General features: G+C 38.8%; 2 protein-coding genes across 2 annotated transcripts; one reads left to right on the top strand and one right to left on the bottom strand.

The window, feature by feature from the left end:
- Nucleotides 1-862: 862 nt before the first annotated feature.
- chtf8 (CTF8, chromosome transmission fidelity factor 8 homolog (S. cerevisiae)) lies at nt 863-8,264 on the bottom strand. Its single transcript, XM_067502098.1, has 3 exons — nt 8,095-8,264; nt 6,604-6,727; nt 863-3,975 (listed from the first exon to the last, which is right to left on the bottom strand). Exons 1-3 carry the CDS (start codon nt 8,112-8,114, stop codon nt 3,697-3,699), a joined length of 423 nt encoding a protein of 140 aa, XP_067358199.1. The 5' UTR covers nt 8,115-8,264; the 3' UTR covers nt 863-3,696.
- An 8-nt stretch (nt 8,265-8,272) lies between these two features.
- On the top strand, nt 8,273-15,737 carry utp4 (UTP4 small subunit processome component). Its single transcript, XM_067502096.1, has 17 exons — nt 8,273-8,343; nt 8,534-8,697; nt 8,965-9,153; nt 9,298-9,382; nt 9,708-9,797; nt 9,950-10,161; nt 10,247-10,418; nt 10,785-10,876; nt 11,134-11,230; nt 11,703-11,767; nt 13,457-13,579; nt 13,704-13,860; nt 14,340-14,446; nt 14,546-14,641; nt 14,817-15,002; nt 15,154-15,264; nt 15,467-15,737. Exons 2-17 carry the CDS (start codon nt 8,539-8,541, stop codon nt 15,581-15,583), a joined length of 2,058 nt encoding a protein of 685 aa, XP_067358197.1. The 5' UTR covers nt 8,273-8,343; nt 8,534-8,538; the 3' UTR covers nt 15,584-15,737.
- Nucleotides 15,738-17,538: the final 1,801 nt, after the last annotated feature.

Below are 17,538 nucleotides of genomic sequence, written 5' to 3'. Positions count from 1 at the left end.
TTACATGTGCATTAAAGCCAAACTGTTTATAGACTGTGCCAGCCTTTCTGATGGTCAAGTGGCGATGCAAGTTGTTTAGCTGATCAACTGCTGTTTCCATTTCTGGGCATCACAGGATACTGGAATTTTCCAAAGTCATTAAGAAGACTTCCTGTTTTGGACACAATCCTCCTATTCAGATCAAATATAGAGAATGGCCTCCATGATTTCCGCCACTGCAATGACATTTTCTCCGGGCTGTTTGTCACCATTCTGATTAAAATACTGTCTGTACTGTGTTTTTACCTAAAACCGACAAATACATTTTTAAGATTAAACTGGTCTAGAACAATGTCAATGTTTTACAATTAAATGCTGAAAACATTTAACCACAATACTGGAAATCAACAGGTATTTAAATGTGGCAGCAGCTGCTTAGATTTAATGAAGTAACTTGGCTTTTGATCAAACGTATTAGTGCAATCAGAGAGATGGGAATTATACATCGCTCGCATTACACTTTGGACATTGCAATATTATGGTATGTAAAATAACTACTAGGTCACTAGACATGTTAGTTAATCTAAGCTTCAATCCTAACTTAAGGCTAAGTCTGTGCTCTGCTGTTGTCAACAGGTTTTCGTGAATTCTACGCCCCAGGGCCTCCCAGGAACATGATCCAGCGCTGAGAATAACAATTTAACTTATTGTGATGCCATGTTTACTACTATCACAGTGCTACTTAATCAGTAATTTTCTGCTGGAAACTTGAGGCAAATCTATATAACAGGTGACCAATGGCAGCAGGTAAATTTACTGGAACCAACATCGATCTAATCCACCAGTCATTTGAATGTAAGGATAGATCTCATGGAGATCTGAAAATGTTAAAAGGGTCAAGGACACTAACTTGCAAATATTTCAAATTTTGAAATATTATGCATTATTTTACTTTATTCGCTGCATTTCATTCTAAATCAGTACAGAGAATGTGAAGCTGTTTTGCGGATAAGGTTAAGTGAGAAATGTCAGTCACTGGTTAGATAACTGAGCTTTGACTAGTAGCATTGTTTTAGAAATATTTTTAAAAACATATCACCAACATGCTTGTGTGTATGTGGGAGGCAACCAAATGCTAATAAATGGGGTCAGAAGTTTTACTGCAGCAGAATGAATATGTCCTTTCAGACACTGTGCGCTAACAGGATGTCTTTTTACTGCTGGGTTACACCTCAACATGGGAATTGCCTCCACTAAACAAAAACATGCATTTATACATAATGTATACATTGCATTCATAAAGTATTAACTTTTTCTATATTTTGTTATGCAACAGCTTAATTCCAAAATGGATTCAATTCATTTATTTTTCTCAAAATTCTAGAAACAGTAGCCTATAATGACTACATGATAGAAATTTGTTTGAAATTTTTTCAAACGTATTAACAATAAACAACAACAAAAATCACGGGTACATAAGTATTCACAGACTTTGCCTAATACTTTGTTGAAGCACCTTTAGCACTAATTACAGTCTCAAGTCTTTTTTGAGCACACCTATTTTTGGGCATTTCCTCCCATTCTCTTTGCAGTGCATTTCAAGTTCCATCAGGTTGGATGGGGTGCTTCAGTGCACAGCCATTTTCAGACCTCTATACAAGTCTGTGTTCTGGCTATGCCACTCAAGGCCATTTACAGAGTTGTCCCGTACTGACACCTTTGGCTGTGTGCTTAGGGTAGTTGTTATCTTTCAGTTGAAAACTGAACCGTCTCCCCAGTCTGAGGTCCAGAGTTCTCTGGAACAAGTTTTGATCAAGGATGTCTCCGTACATTGCTGCATTCATCTTTCCTTTGATCCTGACTAGTCTCCCAGTTCCTGCCACTGAAAAACATCCCCATAGCATGATGCTGCCACCACCATGCTGTACTGGTATTGGCCAGGTGGTGAGTGTTGCCTCGTTTCTTCCAGACATGACACTTGGCATTCAGGCCGAGATGGCGGGCTGTCATGTGCCTTTTACTTCTGTCTGGACACTCTACCATACAGGCCTGATTGGTGGAGTGCTGAAGAGATGATTGTTCTTCTGGAAGGTTCTCTCTCCACAGAGAAACCCTGGAGCTCTTTCAGAGTGACCACAGGGTTCTTGGTCACCTCTATGACTACAAGACCCTTTTGTCCCAAGCGGTCAGTTTGGCCAGCAGGAATGATAGAGGCCACTGTGCTTATTGGGACCTTCAATGCTGCAGAAATTTTTCTGTACTCTCCCATATCTGTGCCATGATACGATCCTGTCTCTGAGGTCTAAAGACAATTCCTTGGTATGTTAACTATGGGACCTTATATAGACAGGTGTATGCGTTTCCAAATCATGTCCAATCAACTGAATTTCCCACAGGTGGACTCCAATCAAGTTGTAGAAGCATCTCAAGGATGATCAGTGGAAACAGGACACACCAATTTTGAGTGTCATGGCAAAGTCTGTGAATTCTTATGCACTGTGATTTTTTAATTCATTTTCAAAGATTTCAAACAAGCTTCTTTCACAATATCCAATTTCTGTATGTTAAATATTAATCATCAGTCAGATCTCTTAGATGTTCATATTAGCTATACACTATTCTTAATGTGATTCACACGTGCTGCTCTTAGCTCAGCTTTGTCAAAGAATACCACAGTACCTTAACCTGTAGTTATCCAGGTTATTGAACATATTCAGGATGGGACTGCACTGATATTAACATAGGACTAGACTGGAGCAAAACATAACAATTATTCTAACAAACCTATCTTTACATATTTAAGTTAATGCAAACCAAGGGTTGTAAACACATTCAGAGAAAAGAAAACTAATACCTTAATTCCCATTACAATACAAGGTGTATTTTGCCATCTCTAGTATAGAGCTACTATCCATCTATTGTTTAGTTGGTATAGTTTTGGACAGAGTTGCATAGTGTATAAAATCAACTTAGGAAATACAGTCTAAACATTAGAAACGCATCCTTAATAGTCACGTTAACAGCTTGAAGAGCACAAACCCAAAGACATCAATCTAAACAGGGTATGGAGGCAAAGGAGTAAGTACTCAGTCCATCCAGGATTTGACAGTTTAAACTGAGATGTACACCTCTATCAGTTTGTGATATATACAGTAACATTACCACTAGCTGCTTTTGTGCATTATTGTTTTCCATGGTCTATATAAGTAGATGTTCTAAATGTCTCCTGCGTATTAATAGGTCTTTATGACCTCCATGAATTATATACCCTAGCAATCATTTATTTATCCCCTTCTTGTCATAAGTAGACCCTTCATTTGCCTTTGTAAAGGTTTTACTAAGTAAGGCCAGGTAGCATTAGCAACCTCTGATGCACTGTACATGAGGTGTTCAGGGACAGTACAGAATGTTAGTCAAATTTGTAGAAAAGGTGGGAATCTGCAGTAATCGTTACAATCATAGAATTTCTCATTCCTGGAGGGACTAAACAGTCCTCTACAAGTGATATGCACCAACAAAACAGATGTGTCCCTCTACAACAAAAGGATTCCAAAAAAGCTTAAAATGATCCAGTATTTGATTCAGAATGTGATTCAGACAGTGTGAAAAACCCCAAAAACAGCATTTAGATTATTTCTGATAATGTCAGTAGAACATTCAGTCATTGTGAGAGGGCTCCTTTACGTTCATCACACAGATCCTCTGACCCAGGTCATGCTACACCTTCTTGGGTACATTAGTGATGATGGGTTTGGGGCGAGTCTTAAAGATCAGCTTCCTTTTGATGAGGGCAGTCACAGAGTAAGAGGTGGAGCTGGACCCTTGCTGGTCAGTTTCCATGGATACCGGTGTGACATCATCACTGCTGTCATTATCAAGGCTGCTGAGAGTGTCCTGTGAATGGTTGGTATGCTTTGTAAGGACAGCGAAGGGTTTCTCCAGTTTGACCTGCTTCCCATATAGAATATGATGTCCTACAATCAGCACAGGCACCCCCTGGTGGAGAGAGGAAAAAGAACAGCTACGTAAACTAGCACTGAGGCACAAACCTGCTGAACAAGTGCAGAGATACTCATACTGCAGCATGTGTTGAAGGTTTCATCTGTGGAATTGTCCATCATTGTGACGTTTTATAATAAACAGTTAAAAACCTAAAGGATATGAAGTTAAATTATCAGATAAGAAATAAAAATGCAGTACATTCTCACAATAGAGAAGTTGTCTTTCAACAAAACACAAAAAGGTACCACTGACAACAGTGAAGCTATTCTTATCATCTGCACATGAAATGCATGGATTCAGAGACAGATACATGACCTGTACTCTATGAAGGCAGGACAGTGAGTAGAATTTGGCACTGAAATTTAAATTTGAAAAAATAAATACTGGTACTGAAAAGGTTCTTCTGAAAATAAATAAAATAAATAAATGTAACCCATTTGCTTATGTTTTGACCACTGTCAGTCAAATTATTATCTAATATTATCTCTTTGTCTATTATTATATTGTCAACCTACATGTTCAACTGGTGTAAAATTAGTAAATTTAAGCTACAGTGCACAACTTAAACTAGTCCTACTGTTAGACCTCTCTGCTTTGTCTAATCCTCCCCTCCCTTGTTCTGATACAGCTTTTCTTTGCTTGTTACATACTCATTCAAGTAATTGTAGTTATCAAATTACAATAATTAAGAATGTTATTAAATGTACTAAATCAAGCAGAAATCATTGCTCTTCATCAAGATGTTGCAATTAAGACCCTAAATCCCTAAACCCCTAAAATGGGGGTCGTTAGGTGTGGCTGGGTGAATGTTTGAAGTGATCTTAATCTTCCTGGGGATGGATGAAAGCGCAACATGAAAAATGGGAGACAGGATGTGCCTGATGCCTCCTCCTCTGTTGAGAGATGCTTTCTCCATGTGAGCATAGATGGCTTCACATACTCCTTTTCCCATAGCATCTTTCTTCTCGGTCCAAAATGTGTACAATGTCATCCTCAAACGAGTCCTTCAAGTGTAGGTACACTGCTGATGTTCTCCTGATGTCCTGAGGTGTTGCTTATCCTGTGCTGGCACATCCTCTTGTGTAGAGGCTGTTTGGTTTCTCTAATTTACAGTTCTGAAAACTCGTCACTACACTGGACTGCATACACTACACTGCATACACTACATTGCTCTTCCTTTGTTTCTGTGACTTCCTTTCTTTCAGGTGGACCACTCTTTGTCTCAGTGAGTTGGTGGGTACCAAGTGAAATGTGATGTTTTCTTAAGGTCCTTTTGAGATTCTGACACTCCAGCCCTGTAAGGAATCGCCAGGTTTTTCCTGAGAGCCTCTGCTCTGCCCGTCGTGCTTCTGTTGGATCTGAATGCCATCTTGTTTAAGGCACAGTTAGGAAAACTGCAGTCCTTGAGAGCTGTCCTCAGTTGTCTATTCTCCTTTTTGGTGGAGTAAAGACAGGGTGTTGTACTCTTCTAGTCTTTTCCTAACGAATGTCTTCTCATGGATAAAGGCGGTAGTAGCTCATTCCAACAGTTTTAAATAGTCTATAAAGTCTTTTCTTGAAGTTGCTGGTGGGATCTCTTTTCAGCTTCTCATATGTGTAATGGTCCTCTGAGACTGTGTTGACTTTACTGTGGTAATCCTCAGGGCTCAGGACAACTGTGCCTCTTCCTTTTTCAGCAGGCAGAATGGGGATGTTTTCATCCCTGCTGAGGGCTGTCGGGGCCATTAGTTCCTGGGTGGTCAGGTTGGGTGGTGGGGGTTGAGCATTGTTTAATGCTGCAGAGACTTTCAGCAAGAATTGTTCGGCCTCTCCAACTGGCAGATTGTTGTTCCAGATGGCAGGATGTATTGCTTTAATAAAATCTATAACTGGAACCCGTTTGGGTGTAATTGTAAAGTTTAGTCCTCCAGCCAAGACCTTCCTCTCTCGCTTGGTGAATTCCCTGTTTGAGAGGTTCTTTACCGACTTGTCCATTGTGTTTCCTGTTGTTGCTCTATCACCCTTTTTACTACTGGTGCCCTCCTCCCCTGTCTGTTTGCAGGAGATAAAAATGTCTAACTTTACTTTTCTCTCTTTCCCTTTGGTGTTAGGCCTGTTGTGCATTATGGAGAAATAATGTGACTCTGCCCAAAACTAGGTAGGTTGGTAGATAGTTTCTGGTAAAGGTTGTCCAATTTCTATTTTAAAGTTTCAATGGTGAACTATCTTATCCTTTAACTGAGCAGCTGAAGAAGCTGCTTGGATAAGTAGCGATATGTTTCTGAATAAGAAGAAGCAAGTCCAGCTGCCATGATTCATCCTTTGAATAACCAAACCTGGATGACTGAGAATCTTCACCAACATTAGAACCACCTGTTCTCTTTATGCGCTCCAGTACGACTCCACTTACCACTTCGACCTCAATAATAAACAGAGAGTATCTGAGACCTTTCTGACAGTTTCGACTTTAAAACTGAGAAATTATAACATTGTAACAGTAGAATTAATGGCAGAGCTGCTATATTGGACTTCATTATAAACACAGCTCACTTAGAGTTTACAGGTGTACCTAATAAAGTGGCCAGTGAGTGTATGTCTCTCTAAAGCCTCACAACTCTGTTTACTTTTCAGTCTTCTGTTTACCTCTTTAGTATAGAGCAGATCTCCCATTACATTTCCTGCCAGACCAGAGTTGTGTCTGGACACCGTCTCACCCTGCAGCTCCACCAGGAGCCACTCTGGAGGACTGCTGCCATCCACACTGCCTCTGCAGGAGACACACCCACCCACAAGCAAAAGGAGTTTTTCATTTTCAATACACTGTTTTAATATTTTAAAAATATGTTGCCACAATACATTATATAGTATTATGTATTGTTGGGAAAACATTTGTATTATCAAAATAAATTTACATTGACCTTTACAACATCTAGAACATTTACATATGCACAATGGCAGTCTTCCTATCTACAAGTAACATTTTAAATATCCATAGCGTCATTCAAGATGAGCTGCGCTTGCTTGGATAGCAGACAGAAGCAGGGAGCTGCAGCAGCAGGAGGACGTGACATACAAGTGCAGCCAAGATGGACGGTTTTTCACCTTTACATAAATAGTAAAGCGTTCATCTGTACACGCAGTCACAAATACTGCCATTCCATGGGCACCCGACCACATTAAATAAAAATGTCACTGGATAATTATTAAAGATTATAGACTCCTATAGAATCCTTATACCTTATGTGTTCATTTTTCTATCAGACAGAAACACTCAAAATGCTACATGAGTGATCTGTGTTCATGATTTAAACACTATATGACTCAATTTTAACATGAAATTGATTCAAATTTTTATATTATGTAGAAATGTAAACTGTGATGCTGCTATATACAAGCCATTTTACTGATTTTATATGAAACTATACTAAATCAAAGTACACATTTTCATTCTTGATCTGTGAGATATTTGGGGCTAAAACATCTGTCCAGATGTTACTTTTAAAATCTTCACATCCCACTTACTATCCAACTATTGAAACATTCTGTGTCATTTACTATTAAAGGATGCCTTCACTGATTTTGAACTGAACTCTTGATCTAGTTTGGGTAGTCCATGTAAATAAATGCCATTAAACATGACTTTGACATCTCTATATTAAAATATGAGGAACTAAGTCATAGAAAAGAAGTTGAAAATTGGTAAAGTTGCCCTTTAAAAACTTAATTTATCAATGTCTATTTTGTAAAGCTATTGAACCACACCATTAGCAGTACAGTACAACAAAATATGTATTCTAATAGAATATAAATATTTTGTATTAAACATAGACAACGTGTGTATAAAACAACGTGCTGTTGATTCATCACCTGAACCATTCGGCTGTAGCTCAGGTGCGATTTGAGCCCCCAGATCGAGCCCAGAATCTACAATAAGGATTATGACTAAAAACATAGACATTGATAGACTAAATAAATACATTGTAGCGTTTGACAAATTGTGTCGCAGTGATGGAATCTGTATTACTTAGCGTTAAGTTATGTTAATAACTGTAATGGCAATTCCTGTTTGCTAATGAGAGTCTGGGAACGCAACTAATGTACGTCCTCACAATAATGTTTGTGGACCATTCTTACCTTATGACTATTTGAACCATTATTTCGCTGTATAACAATAATAAATAAAAAAATTCGGATACGTTTTCACGCCATTTACATTAAACCAGTCCGAAAACAACAGCGTTCAGTTTGCCTCAGTCAATTACCGTTCCCGCCAACGGCGCGTTCCAAAACAACAATGACGTATTTCCCCTTCCTCTCGCCTGTTCAGTACCGGTTCAAAGGTCGTCAACGTGACCGCTGATGTTTTCCAGCGTGTACAGCGAGGTGTGTAGTAAATATTAAAAAACGTTTCTAGCCGAACAAAAAGCAGTGGGTAGATAAGATTCTTTAGTGATTATTAATATTGCTAATCAATAGTTTAACACAAACTTTGTACTGAGTTAGATTAAGGAATCAGATTGTGGTTTTGCTAACCGGCAGCATGTTTACAGGTTGTTTGTGTTTTCCTTAACAGTAAAAATGGGTGAGTTCGTGGTTCACCGTGTCCGCTTCTTCGACTACATGCCCAGTGCCATCAGGGCCATGGCGTTCAACAACCGATCTGAACGGCTGGCTCTGGCTCGGGCTGATGGAGCCGTGGAGGTCTTCAACTTCGCTGACAACTATTTCCAAGAAAAGGTATCCTTCCCCCATGGTCCGCTCAGAACTGGCATTGTGAAGTCTTGTGAAGCGAGGCGTTGATTATGGAAGTTCCATCTGCTTTCAGTTTATTGTTACACTTTAAAAGCACTAATGTCACGTTCACGTACCCAAACTCTAAATGGCTCAATTAGTCAGTAGAGTTTAGTCACCCTTTTTCATTACATTGCCTTCCTACAACAGTCGGGTTTGTGGCTGCTGAAGCTGCACAGCGATAACCAGAGTCATTTTAATTTTGATTCACAGGTGATCCCAGGACAGGACAACAGGACTATTGAAGCTTTGTGTTGGGTGGGTCAGCGTCTGTTCAGTGCTAGTTTGAATGGCGAGATCACCGAGTATGACCTAGAGAACCTAAGGCCCAGGTACAGCATGGTGGCCTATGGTGGACCAATCTGGACTATCAGTAGCAACAACCAAGGAACACTGCTAGCGGTCAGTCAAGATATTGTGGCTGTAATGTTTAGTCTGTAGGCCATTCTTAAATTCTTTCACAAAGACTGATGTGTGGACTTGATGATCATCATCCAGATCTTTAATTTTTAAAAATTGAATAAGTGTTTTTTTTTTCTTTGTCAGGTTGGTTGTGAGGATGGGATGGTGAAGATGTTTGAGGTACTGGAGGAGAGGATTCAGTTTCAAAGAAACCTAGACAGGCAGAAAAGTAAGAAAACAAGCTGATGCAGTGGAATGTCTGCTTACATGTCATTACAGTTACTTACTCCACTATGTACACGTCATATTTGATTACATTTGTGTGTCCTACAATAGCCTTATTATTTAACCTCCTTGATATGACTCTGAAAATTAGACTATAATCATATGACAAATGGGCAAACAAGAAGATTTGGAAAATATTTTTGCTATAGTAAAAATTTATAGAAGCCCAGACAGAGTATAGAAAAGCATAACTGGTGTTGTGAAATTTTGTGTAAAATAATTTTAGTTAAATATTTTGTTTCATGACTGAATTTCTTCTGATCATTTAGGTCGCATTATATCACTGTCCTGGCATCCCTCTGGTACACTGATAGCTGCTGGCATGATGGACATGATCAGAATCTTTGATGCTGAGACAGGTAAGCAGAAGTGGTTTGCACAGCTCAGGTAAAATGTTCACTTGGAACATCAGAAGATGAGATGAGTGTCAGTTAACTGTAAAATTCAGTGCCAACCAAAGTTATCCCACAATGTGACCTCTCAGTTTCTGTTTGGTTTTTGCTGTCTCTAGGCCAAGCCACACACAGGCTGCTGGTGGAGAGGGGGGTCGGAGCATCCAAGAGCAAAGAGGTAGTGGTGTGGAGTGTTGCATTCCTGTCTGACCGTACCATCATTAGTGGTGATTCTGCAGGAAAGGTCCAGGTATGGGACGGATTGACAGGAACTCTGGTCAGAACTCATCTGGTTACCAAGTGGGACGTTCTGGCGCTCTCTGTTACACAGGTAAATGTGCAGCCAACAATAATTTGCACAACTTCTAACCAGTTATAGTTGCATAACCCCACAGAACCTTGCAAATCTTTAACAGGATGAGAGTAGTCTGGCAGTAGGGACATCAGAGGGTACAGTCATCCAATTTCAGTTCCTCTCCTCCACTGTGGACCAGCGAGATAAGGAGTGGGTCAGAACTAGGACGTTTAAAAACCACTCCCATGATGTGAGGGCGCTTGCCCACATCGAGACTGCAGTAATTTCTGGAGGTCAGTGTTGCATTTGCTGTTGGACACAAGATGTCACCCTTGTTTATGTGGGTGTGTTAAGATGTCAAGGTTTTTCTCTTCACATCAGGTTGTAGCTATGTTTTGTTTTTTGTTTTTTTTTTGATGTTAAGACAAACAGTAACATTTTCTGCAAAATCACATTCTTATTTATTAATTTCACTGTGATCACTGTATGGTTTCAGCAAAGAAGTTGAAGCTGGCTTAGTGCAGTCAGGCTGCCATAATCCAACAACACACTTGCTAATCAGAAACACACAATAGCTCATTCAAACTTTTAACCATTCAAACCGTTAATGTTGGCTTGGCTTGATGTTGATCAGGTTGTAATGTTTGTAATCCCATCAGGAATGGACACTCAATTAGTAGTCCGCCCCCTGCTGGACAAAGTGGAGAAGAACACCCAGGAGTCAGCACTGCGCAAAATGGCATTCCCACATGTAAGATAATAATAATAATAATAATAATAATAATAATAATAATAATATCAAAACCTGTGACCACCTTTCACTAGTCATTAAAGTTTGGAAGGAATTTTTAGAAAATGTTTGTTGTATTCTCTGCATATTGACCAATAGGCCAATCAGTGCATTGCTATTTTGAATGACAAATTGGAATTGTTTGAAGAGAGCACCTTTAGGAAGATCATGACTGTTCCCATGGCAGCATGCTTTACCTGTGTCTGTCCTCCATGTAGAGAAGCCTGGTGTGTTGTGCAAAGAAAGTAGGACTGCTGCTGTTTCAGTTCCCTGAACATTTAGAGCTGTGGAGGCTGGGGGAGAGTGACGGACATGGTGAGGAACACACACACGCACATATCCTTAGATATATGGTATAATTAGACATGTCCTGAGGTCCTGGGGCTTATCTGAGAATATTTTATAATGTTTCACTCTCTGCCGTTGCTGCTGCTGTTCACATGAGGGGCTCTACTTCTCTCCAATACTGTAGAGGGCGAGCTATACACACACAGAGAGCACAGCGATGGTTTTGTTTCCTTGAATAAACCTGGAGCATATGAAGTTGTACAGTGCGTTGAATGAACTAAAAATTAAAACTAACTTTATGTAACAGTTGAGCCTTATTACGAATGTATATGAAAACTTGTTTTTATTAATGGCAAGCTGTGTGGTAGATTTAAGAATCAGATTCTGTATCAGCAGATGCTAATTATTAAAGGGTTCAATTTTGGCCTAAAATATAAAAGTGATCAAAAGTAATATAATGTAGGAATTGATGAGGTCCCTTCTGCTGTGTTTTTAACAGGAAAGCCTGGTGACAGTCTAGCTGTGAAGAGTAAGCCAGAGAAATTGATCCAGCTAAAGAGGAAGGTGTGTATTTTTTCATCATGTCCTTTGGGCCACCTCTCTTAAGACTACATCATCCATCACACTGTGTTGACAGCAGGGCCTCCTACATGGCGGCATGTTGAATGCTTTTTTGTTTTTTTGCGTGCAACAGATTGCAGTTTGTTTTGACAGTGTGGAATATGTCTGATGTCAAGTTATTGATGCATCAACAACCTGTTCCAGTCCACACGTCATAATTGCCCGTGACTGCCTGTTAGCACCGTTCCACTGTCCGATGTCTGCCTGACACATGTTAACAAAGGACAATGTGCAGTTTTGGAAAACTGTTTGGGGAGCCCTGTCCTAAAGCATTCTTCTCTCAGATTATTTTTGCACAGATGAGCAGTTTGAAACTGGGCAAACATTTTCTGAACAGTTTTTTGAGTTGGTGCGAAGTCGCCAAGATGAGCTTAGTTTTGTGAAAATGTAAAAGAAAAACTAGAGTTTAAATAAGGTTCTTTCTATCAGTGTTCAGCAAACATTACCCCAAATTAATACTTATATTGCAGTTTGGCTGCAGGAGGGCAACAGCTTCCCAACATATTTGTCATAATGTCAAATTTGTATAACTGGTCAGTTGTGATTTCATATTGTTCTACTGGCTGCAGACAGAAAAAAACAGTTATTACAATTTTACCATTTTACCTTTTTTTTTCCCTTGCACAAAGTACATTCTGACAGAATTTTGATTTACTTTAACTATACCAGTTTCTTTTCTGTTTTACAATAGTCATGTTACAGACAAAAATAAATCTGCTTTCTTACTCTATCTTCAGTTTTATCTTCATTTTAAACTTTTATTGAATATTAACACATTATTTCCAGACCTGCAGTTCTCTGAGAGCTTTTTGTCATGTCATTGTTTCCCACAGAATTTGATTACTCTTTGAGGGAGTGGGATGGGGGGTTGTCTGTACAAGACACTGACATCGGTATTTGTATTTAATTATTATTTTTTTATTAATTTTTTTTTATTAATTAGTATTTAATCTGGGCTAATAAATATTAGTGCTTAAGATGCTTAAATAACCATACTGTACTGTAAGCCTTTCTATAAAGTTGAAAAGTAAACGTTCATTCGTTGGTAATATTTTATTAGTAGTATTTATTAATAGTATTTACACTTTGCCAGCCTATTGAATTTGGGGCATCTTATTTTACAACAGGTACTTGATTTATTATGGACACGATATTTCTTATATTGACAGAACATTTTAAGAGATTGTGAAACTTCTGGAAGAGCAGCTGTTGCTGTGATTATAGGAGAAGTCTCAGTTTAGAGAGTTTTTGAGTCTATATATACAATAGAGAGCACACACATAAACAGGATGTTTGATTTGTAATGTCATCATGAAATAATGTTACCAACAGCTGATCTAAACTGCTTTTTGACATTTTAAACAGCAAAGAAGTGGCTTACGGGCCCAATAGTTAAAAGGGGAAATAATCATAGTTAATTGACTGCAGATGGTGTTTTTGCCTTAGGAAATAAAAACAGTGGCCATAAATATACTTGGGCAAGTCACGCAAGTGTACTCTATGTGAAGGAAACACTGGCTCTGACACTACTTCACTTCTTTTTCTTTTTAGCTGTTTTGTGTCCATTTATTGAGTCACAGATTTAGGAGACCACTGAAACAAAAAGGTTGAATGTGTTTTAATATTGTGCAGGGAGAGGATCATATTTGCTGCAGTGCTTTGTCTCCATGTGGTGGCTGGATGGCGTACTCGACTGTCTCCAGTATCCGTCTCTACAGGTTACAGTACGACAATAATAACGTCAGCATCATCAAGGTGGGCTCCTGTGCATGTGATATCTCTTTCCAGAAAGACAGTGAAATCGTTAAACCTGGTGTGTGAGCTAAATGTCAAATTAAGCTGTGTATGTGGATAATGAGTTTCCTCATCCTGCCTTCAGGTGTCCAAACTACCCAAAGTCCTCTCCTCAGCCCATCAGCTCTGCTTCTCCCCAGACTCCTCAAAACTCTTTGCATCCTCCAGTCAGTCTTCAGTCATTGTTGTTGCCCTCAACCGTTCTGAGTGCAAATATCTTTATACCTTCAGACCCAAGTCAGGTAAGTCCAGGATCCTCACCATGCAGTGTTTTTATAGTCTGAAACTGAGAATAGTACATTGATGGATGGGGGTTCAGTTATATTTAGTTGACTGTGAAGCTGTGTATTGAATCCAAGTCCTTTCCCAGAGGGCATTCATGGTAAAGTTATGAACCATGATGTTTGACTAAGAATTATGAATTATTTCTGTCTTTAATAATATTATTACTGGTTTGCATTTAATGGTGTCTTTTATGGTATATAATTACTGAAACAGCAGGAAGGGAACACACAGTTTCTATTAACATATAAGTGGTAGAAATACGGGACATAAACATCAGTTGGAAATAAAGTTTTATTCCTAGACTCAAACAAGGCTGGTGAAAGCTACTGCTACATGTGAACCATGTGTTTGACACCTCCTGGTCAGCTCGCTGTCAATGGCTGTTACTGGTTTCTGCTCATTGTGATGACACTGTCCCTTTTACCGTGACATGTAGGTTCCAGACAGCCAGTCCACCTGCTGTCTGCCAGTGAGGATGGAAAATGGCTCGCTACTGCAAACACAGGCTGTGAGATTTACGTGTACAACCTTGAAAAGCTAAAAGTGATTTGGAACTCTCATTTTCTCCTATTCAATATTTTCTTGATGGGTTATATTTGAAATTTATAATCGTAAACTCCTAATGTGTCTGTATGTTTACAGCTGCATTGTAAAGTTCCAGTCTACAGCTCGTGTCCCACTGCTTTAGCCATTCACCCTGTGAGCAGCAACCTCATCATGGTTCACGCTGACCAGCAGGTAAACACACTCTGCCCTTCACAATAAAAATACAACATAAACTTTGTGAAACTTTGCATGTCAAAATAAAAGCACAATATAAAGTTTCATAAAAGTAATACCAAGGAGTGGTCCATTTACCAACTGTGTGTGTGTGTGTGTGTGTGTGTGTGTGTGTTTGTGTTTGTGTGTGTAGATCTTTGAATACTCTCTGGTGCAGAAGGAATACACAGAGTGGAGCCGGAAGCTGCAGAAACATGGCCTGCACTCTCTGTGGCTGGAGAGGGACACGCCCATCGTGCACATCAACTTCAATCCCAGAAACCCAGCTCACATCATTCTGCATGACACATTCATGTTCTGCATCATAGACCAGAGTCTGGTATGTGGATTGATACACAACTTCTAAACTTAGTAATCACATTGTAACTTTATAAGTGGTGTGTTTGTGTGTGTGTGTGTATGGGGTTCGTGGTTTTTTTATTTTATTTTTTTTATGTAACACTAGTAGCTTTCTTTGTTTCCACATGCAGCCTCTGCCTGAAGCAAAGAGCCTGCTCTACAATCAGATGACATTGAGGAGTGTTCCTGAGTCAGAAAGGCTGAGACACAGCCACGCCTTTAAAATCTGCAAGAATTTCCAGGTACAGTTATTTCATGCTCAGTGGAGCTTTAGTTTAACCGCTGAAAAATATACAATAGCTAAACATGTGTTTGGTAAAGTTACACTTTAATAAAGTTATCAGGAAGATCAGACCCGGAGGGATCATGTACACGGTACCATTAGGGACGTAGTTATTATATTCAGTTTTCCCATTAATCTTACTGACACATTTTGATCCACAGCACCTTATGTGTGTAAGTTTAATGGAGGACCATTCTTTGGTTGTCGTGGAGCGTCCTCTGCAGGACATCATGTCTCAGCTGCCAGCACCTGTCCGACAGAAGAAGTTTGCAACCTAAGTGAGGTGAAACAAAGCAGCTTTTCTGAAGGCTGATGGCCTTGATGTTGATATCTGAGAAAAGGAACTTTCACAATCGAAAATATACTGTTCATGTATCATCAGTTTGTAAAAACAAATGTTTTGATAAAGTAATAAATAAACGATTTACTGTCTTTTTTTGTTGTACTGAAAGTGTTTTTAATTTGTTAAAATTTTACCTATTATGTTTTCTGCTCTGAGACAAGATAGATATAGTTTTAATTTAGTGTTTGCTCCTGTTGCTTTTAGGTTAATTTAGTCTGAAGATCTTTGTAGCAAAAAGAAAGAAGTCCATGTAAAGAACTGAAGCCACAAAACCAAAACAAGGACTAACAAACATGGAGTATCTGCGGTGTTTAGTTAAAGCTAATTTACTAACCTGCAGATTATAAAATATGAGTTTTGTATTAAATGTAACATTCCGGAATGTAGCCTTCAGGCTTTTCAGGCTACTGAAAAGGTAATTCTTTTTCCCGTTACAGCTGCAAAACTTTCCCATAAATGCTCTTTAGCAACATAAATCAATTAATAAATGTAGTCATGCTCTAATTTTAGATACATTTAAGATGAGCACAATCTTTATTTCTGAAAAATGTGACTTAGATTTTTGCTTGCCTTGGATAAAAGCGTCTGCCAAATGACTAAATGTAAATGTAAATTGAGAAGAGTGGTGGCTAGCAGTGCTTTCATGGAGTCAGCAGATGGTGGTGTTTTAGATTGAACTTCACTAAATGTGATGTTAACAACATTGACGTCAATCAGAATAAGTAATCTGGCTTAAAAAAAAATGTATTTTGTTGTATTCAAGTTGTATTTTTATTTTTTTTTTTAAACCAAGATGTCTTGAGTTTCCCAAAATTCTCCAGTGACTTTTGACCAACTTCCTAACAGAACTGGTTTTGAATAAAGTAACTATGCAAAATAAGAAGGATGTGAAAAACCTACAGAACTAAAAAGTCCATTACAAGGAAGGAACTCGAGCTGCTTTTACTCATTATGTGGTCAGAAGTTGGAAAGTACACCTATTCTCTTTATATGAGATAATGTGTTTTCTTCATAGGCCCTGACAAATAATTTAAATCTAACAAAGTCAGCTAAACATGAGTTTTTAACATTTGACATTTAACACCTCTTTGCAGTCTGCCAGGCTTATTGTTCGTGAGCGTGAAGTGGATGTTATCATGTTTTATTTAAAGAGAGTATTCTAATTTATTTAGAGTACTATAAAACAGAAACCAGGTGCTTGTATAAAGATTCACTCCAATTAAAAAAAACTCACCTAAATGATCACTTTAGCCGATTAGTTTCCAGAATTACACAAAGGGTTAGATGAAGGTCTCCTTAGTGCAGTTAATGTGTTTAAAGGATTCTAGTATAAATACACCAGTATGTGAAAGGTCTAGTTTTAGATGATTCAGTATCCAGGCCAAAAACTATAGCACAAAGATAAAAGAACACAGTGAGACAATTGTTGAAAAGCAGAAGTCAGGGAATGATTTCCTAGTCACCAGATAGCTCTTGGAGTACACTTACATTGTTGTTGTTAGAGTTTTATTGTTGCTTCCAGTTGTTCTTCTTTTCTCTCTCTCCACCTTTAACTCATCCCAATGTGTTGAGGCATAAGCTGCCCACTGAGCCTCACTGAATGAACCAAAACAAAGCTTTTATGACCATCAGACTAGATGATTTGATGGTTTAGTGGAAATTAACATTGCACATCCTCACAAACACACTATCCCCACTGTGAAGCATGGTGGCGGCCGCTTCATCTGTGGGGATGCGTCTGTGCAGTATGACCTGGAAGACTTGTAAAAGTAGAAGGGAAAATGAATGCAGCAAAACAGAGAGAAGATCTGATAAGGATTGAAAGAGAAATGTGAATTGAGGAAAGATTTGGTTTTGAGCAGGACAATGAGCCCAAGCATACAGTCAGTG

This window comes from Channa argus, chromosome 4, assembly GCF_033026475.1.
Source record: "Channa argus isolate prfri chromosome 4, Channa argus male v1.0, whole genome shotgun sequence".
In the NCBI taxonomy this organism is placed as follows: domain Eukaryota; kingdom Metazoa; phylum Chordata; class Actinopteri; order Anabantiformes; family Channidae; genus Channa; species Channa argus.
Note: the sequence above shows the minus strand (reverse complement) of the source record. Positions and strands in the feature narration are given on the sequence as shown.

Coding starts and splice junctions, on each gene's coding strand:
- utp4 (XM_067502096.1), top strand. CDS start 8,539: ATGGGTGAGTTCGTGGTTCACCGTGTCCGCTTCTTCGACTACATGCCC. Junction 14,447..14,545: donor ACAACCTTGAAAAGCTAAAA/GTGATTTGGAAC, acceptor GTATGTTTACAG/CTGCATTGTAAAGTTCCAGT. Junction 14,642..14,816: donor TGGTTCACGCTGACCAGCAG/GTAAACACACTC, acceptor TTGTGTGTGTAG/ATCTTTGAATACTCTCTGGT.
- chtf8 (XM_067502098.1), bottom strand. CDS start 8,114: ATGGTTCAAATAGTCATAAG. Junction 6,728..8,094: donor ATGGTTCAAATAGTCATAAG/GTAAGAATGGTC, acceptor TGTCTCCTGCAG/AGGCAGTGTGGATGGCAGCA. Junction 3,976..6,603: donor ATCTGCTCTATACTAAAGAG/GTAAACAGAAGA, acceptor TCTCTCCACCAG/GGGGTGCCTGTGCTGATTGT.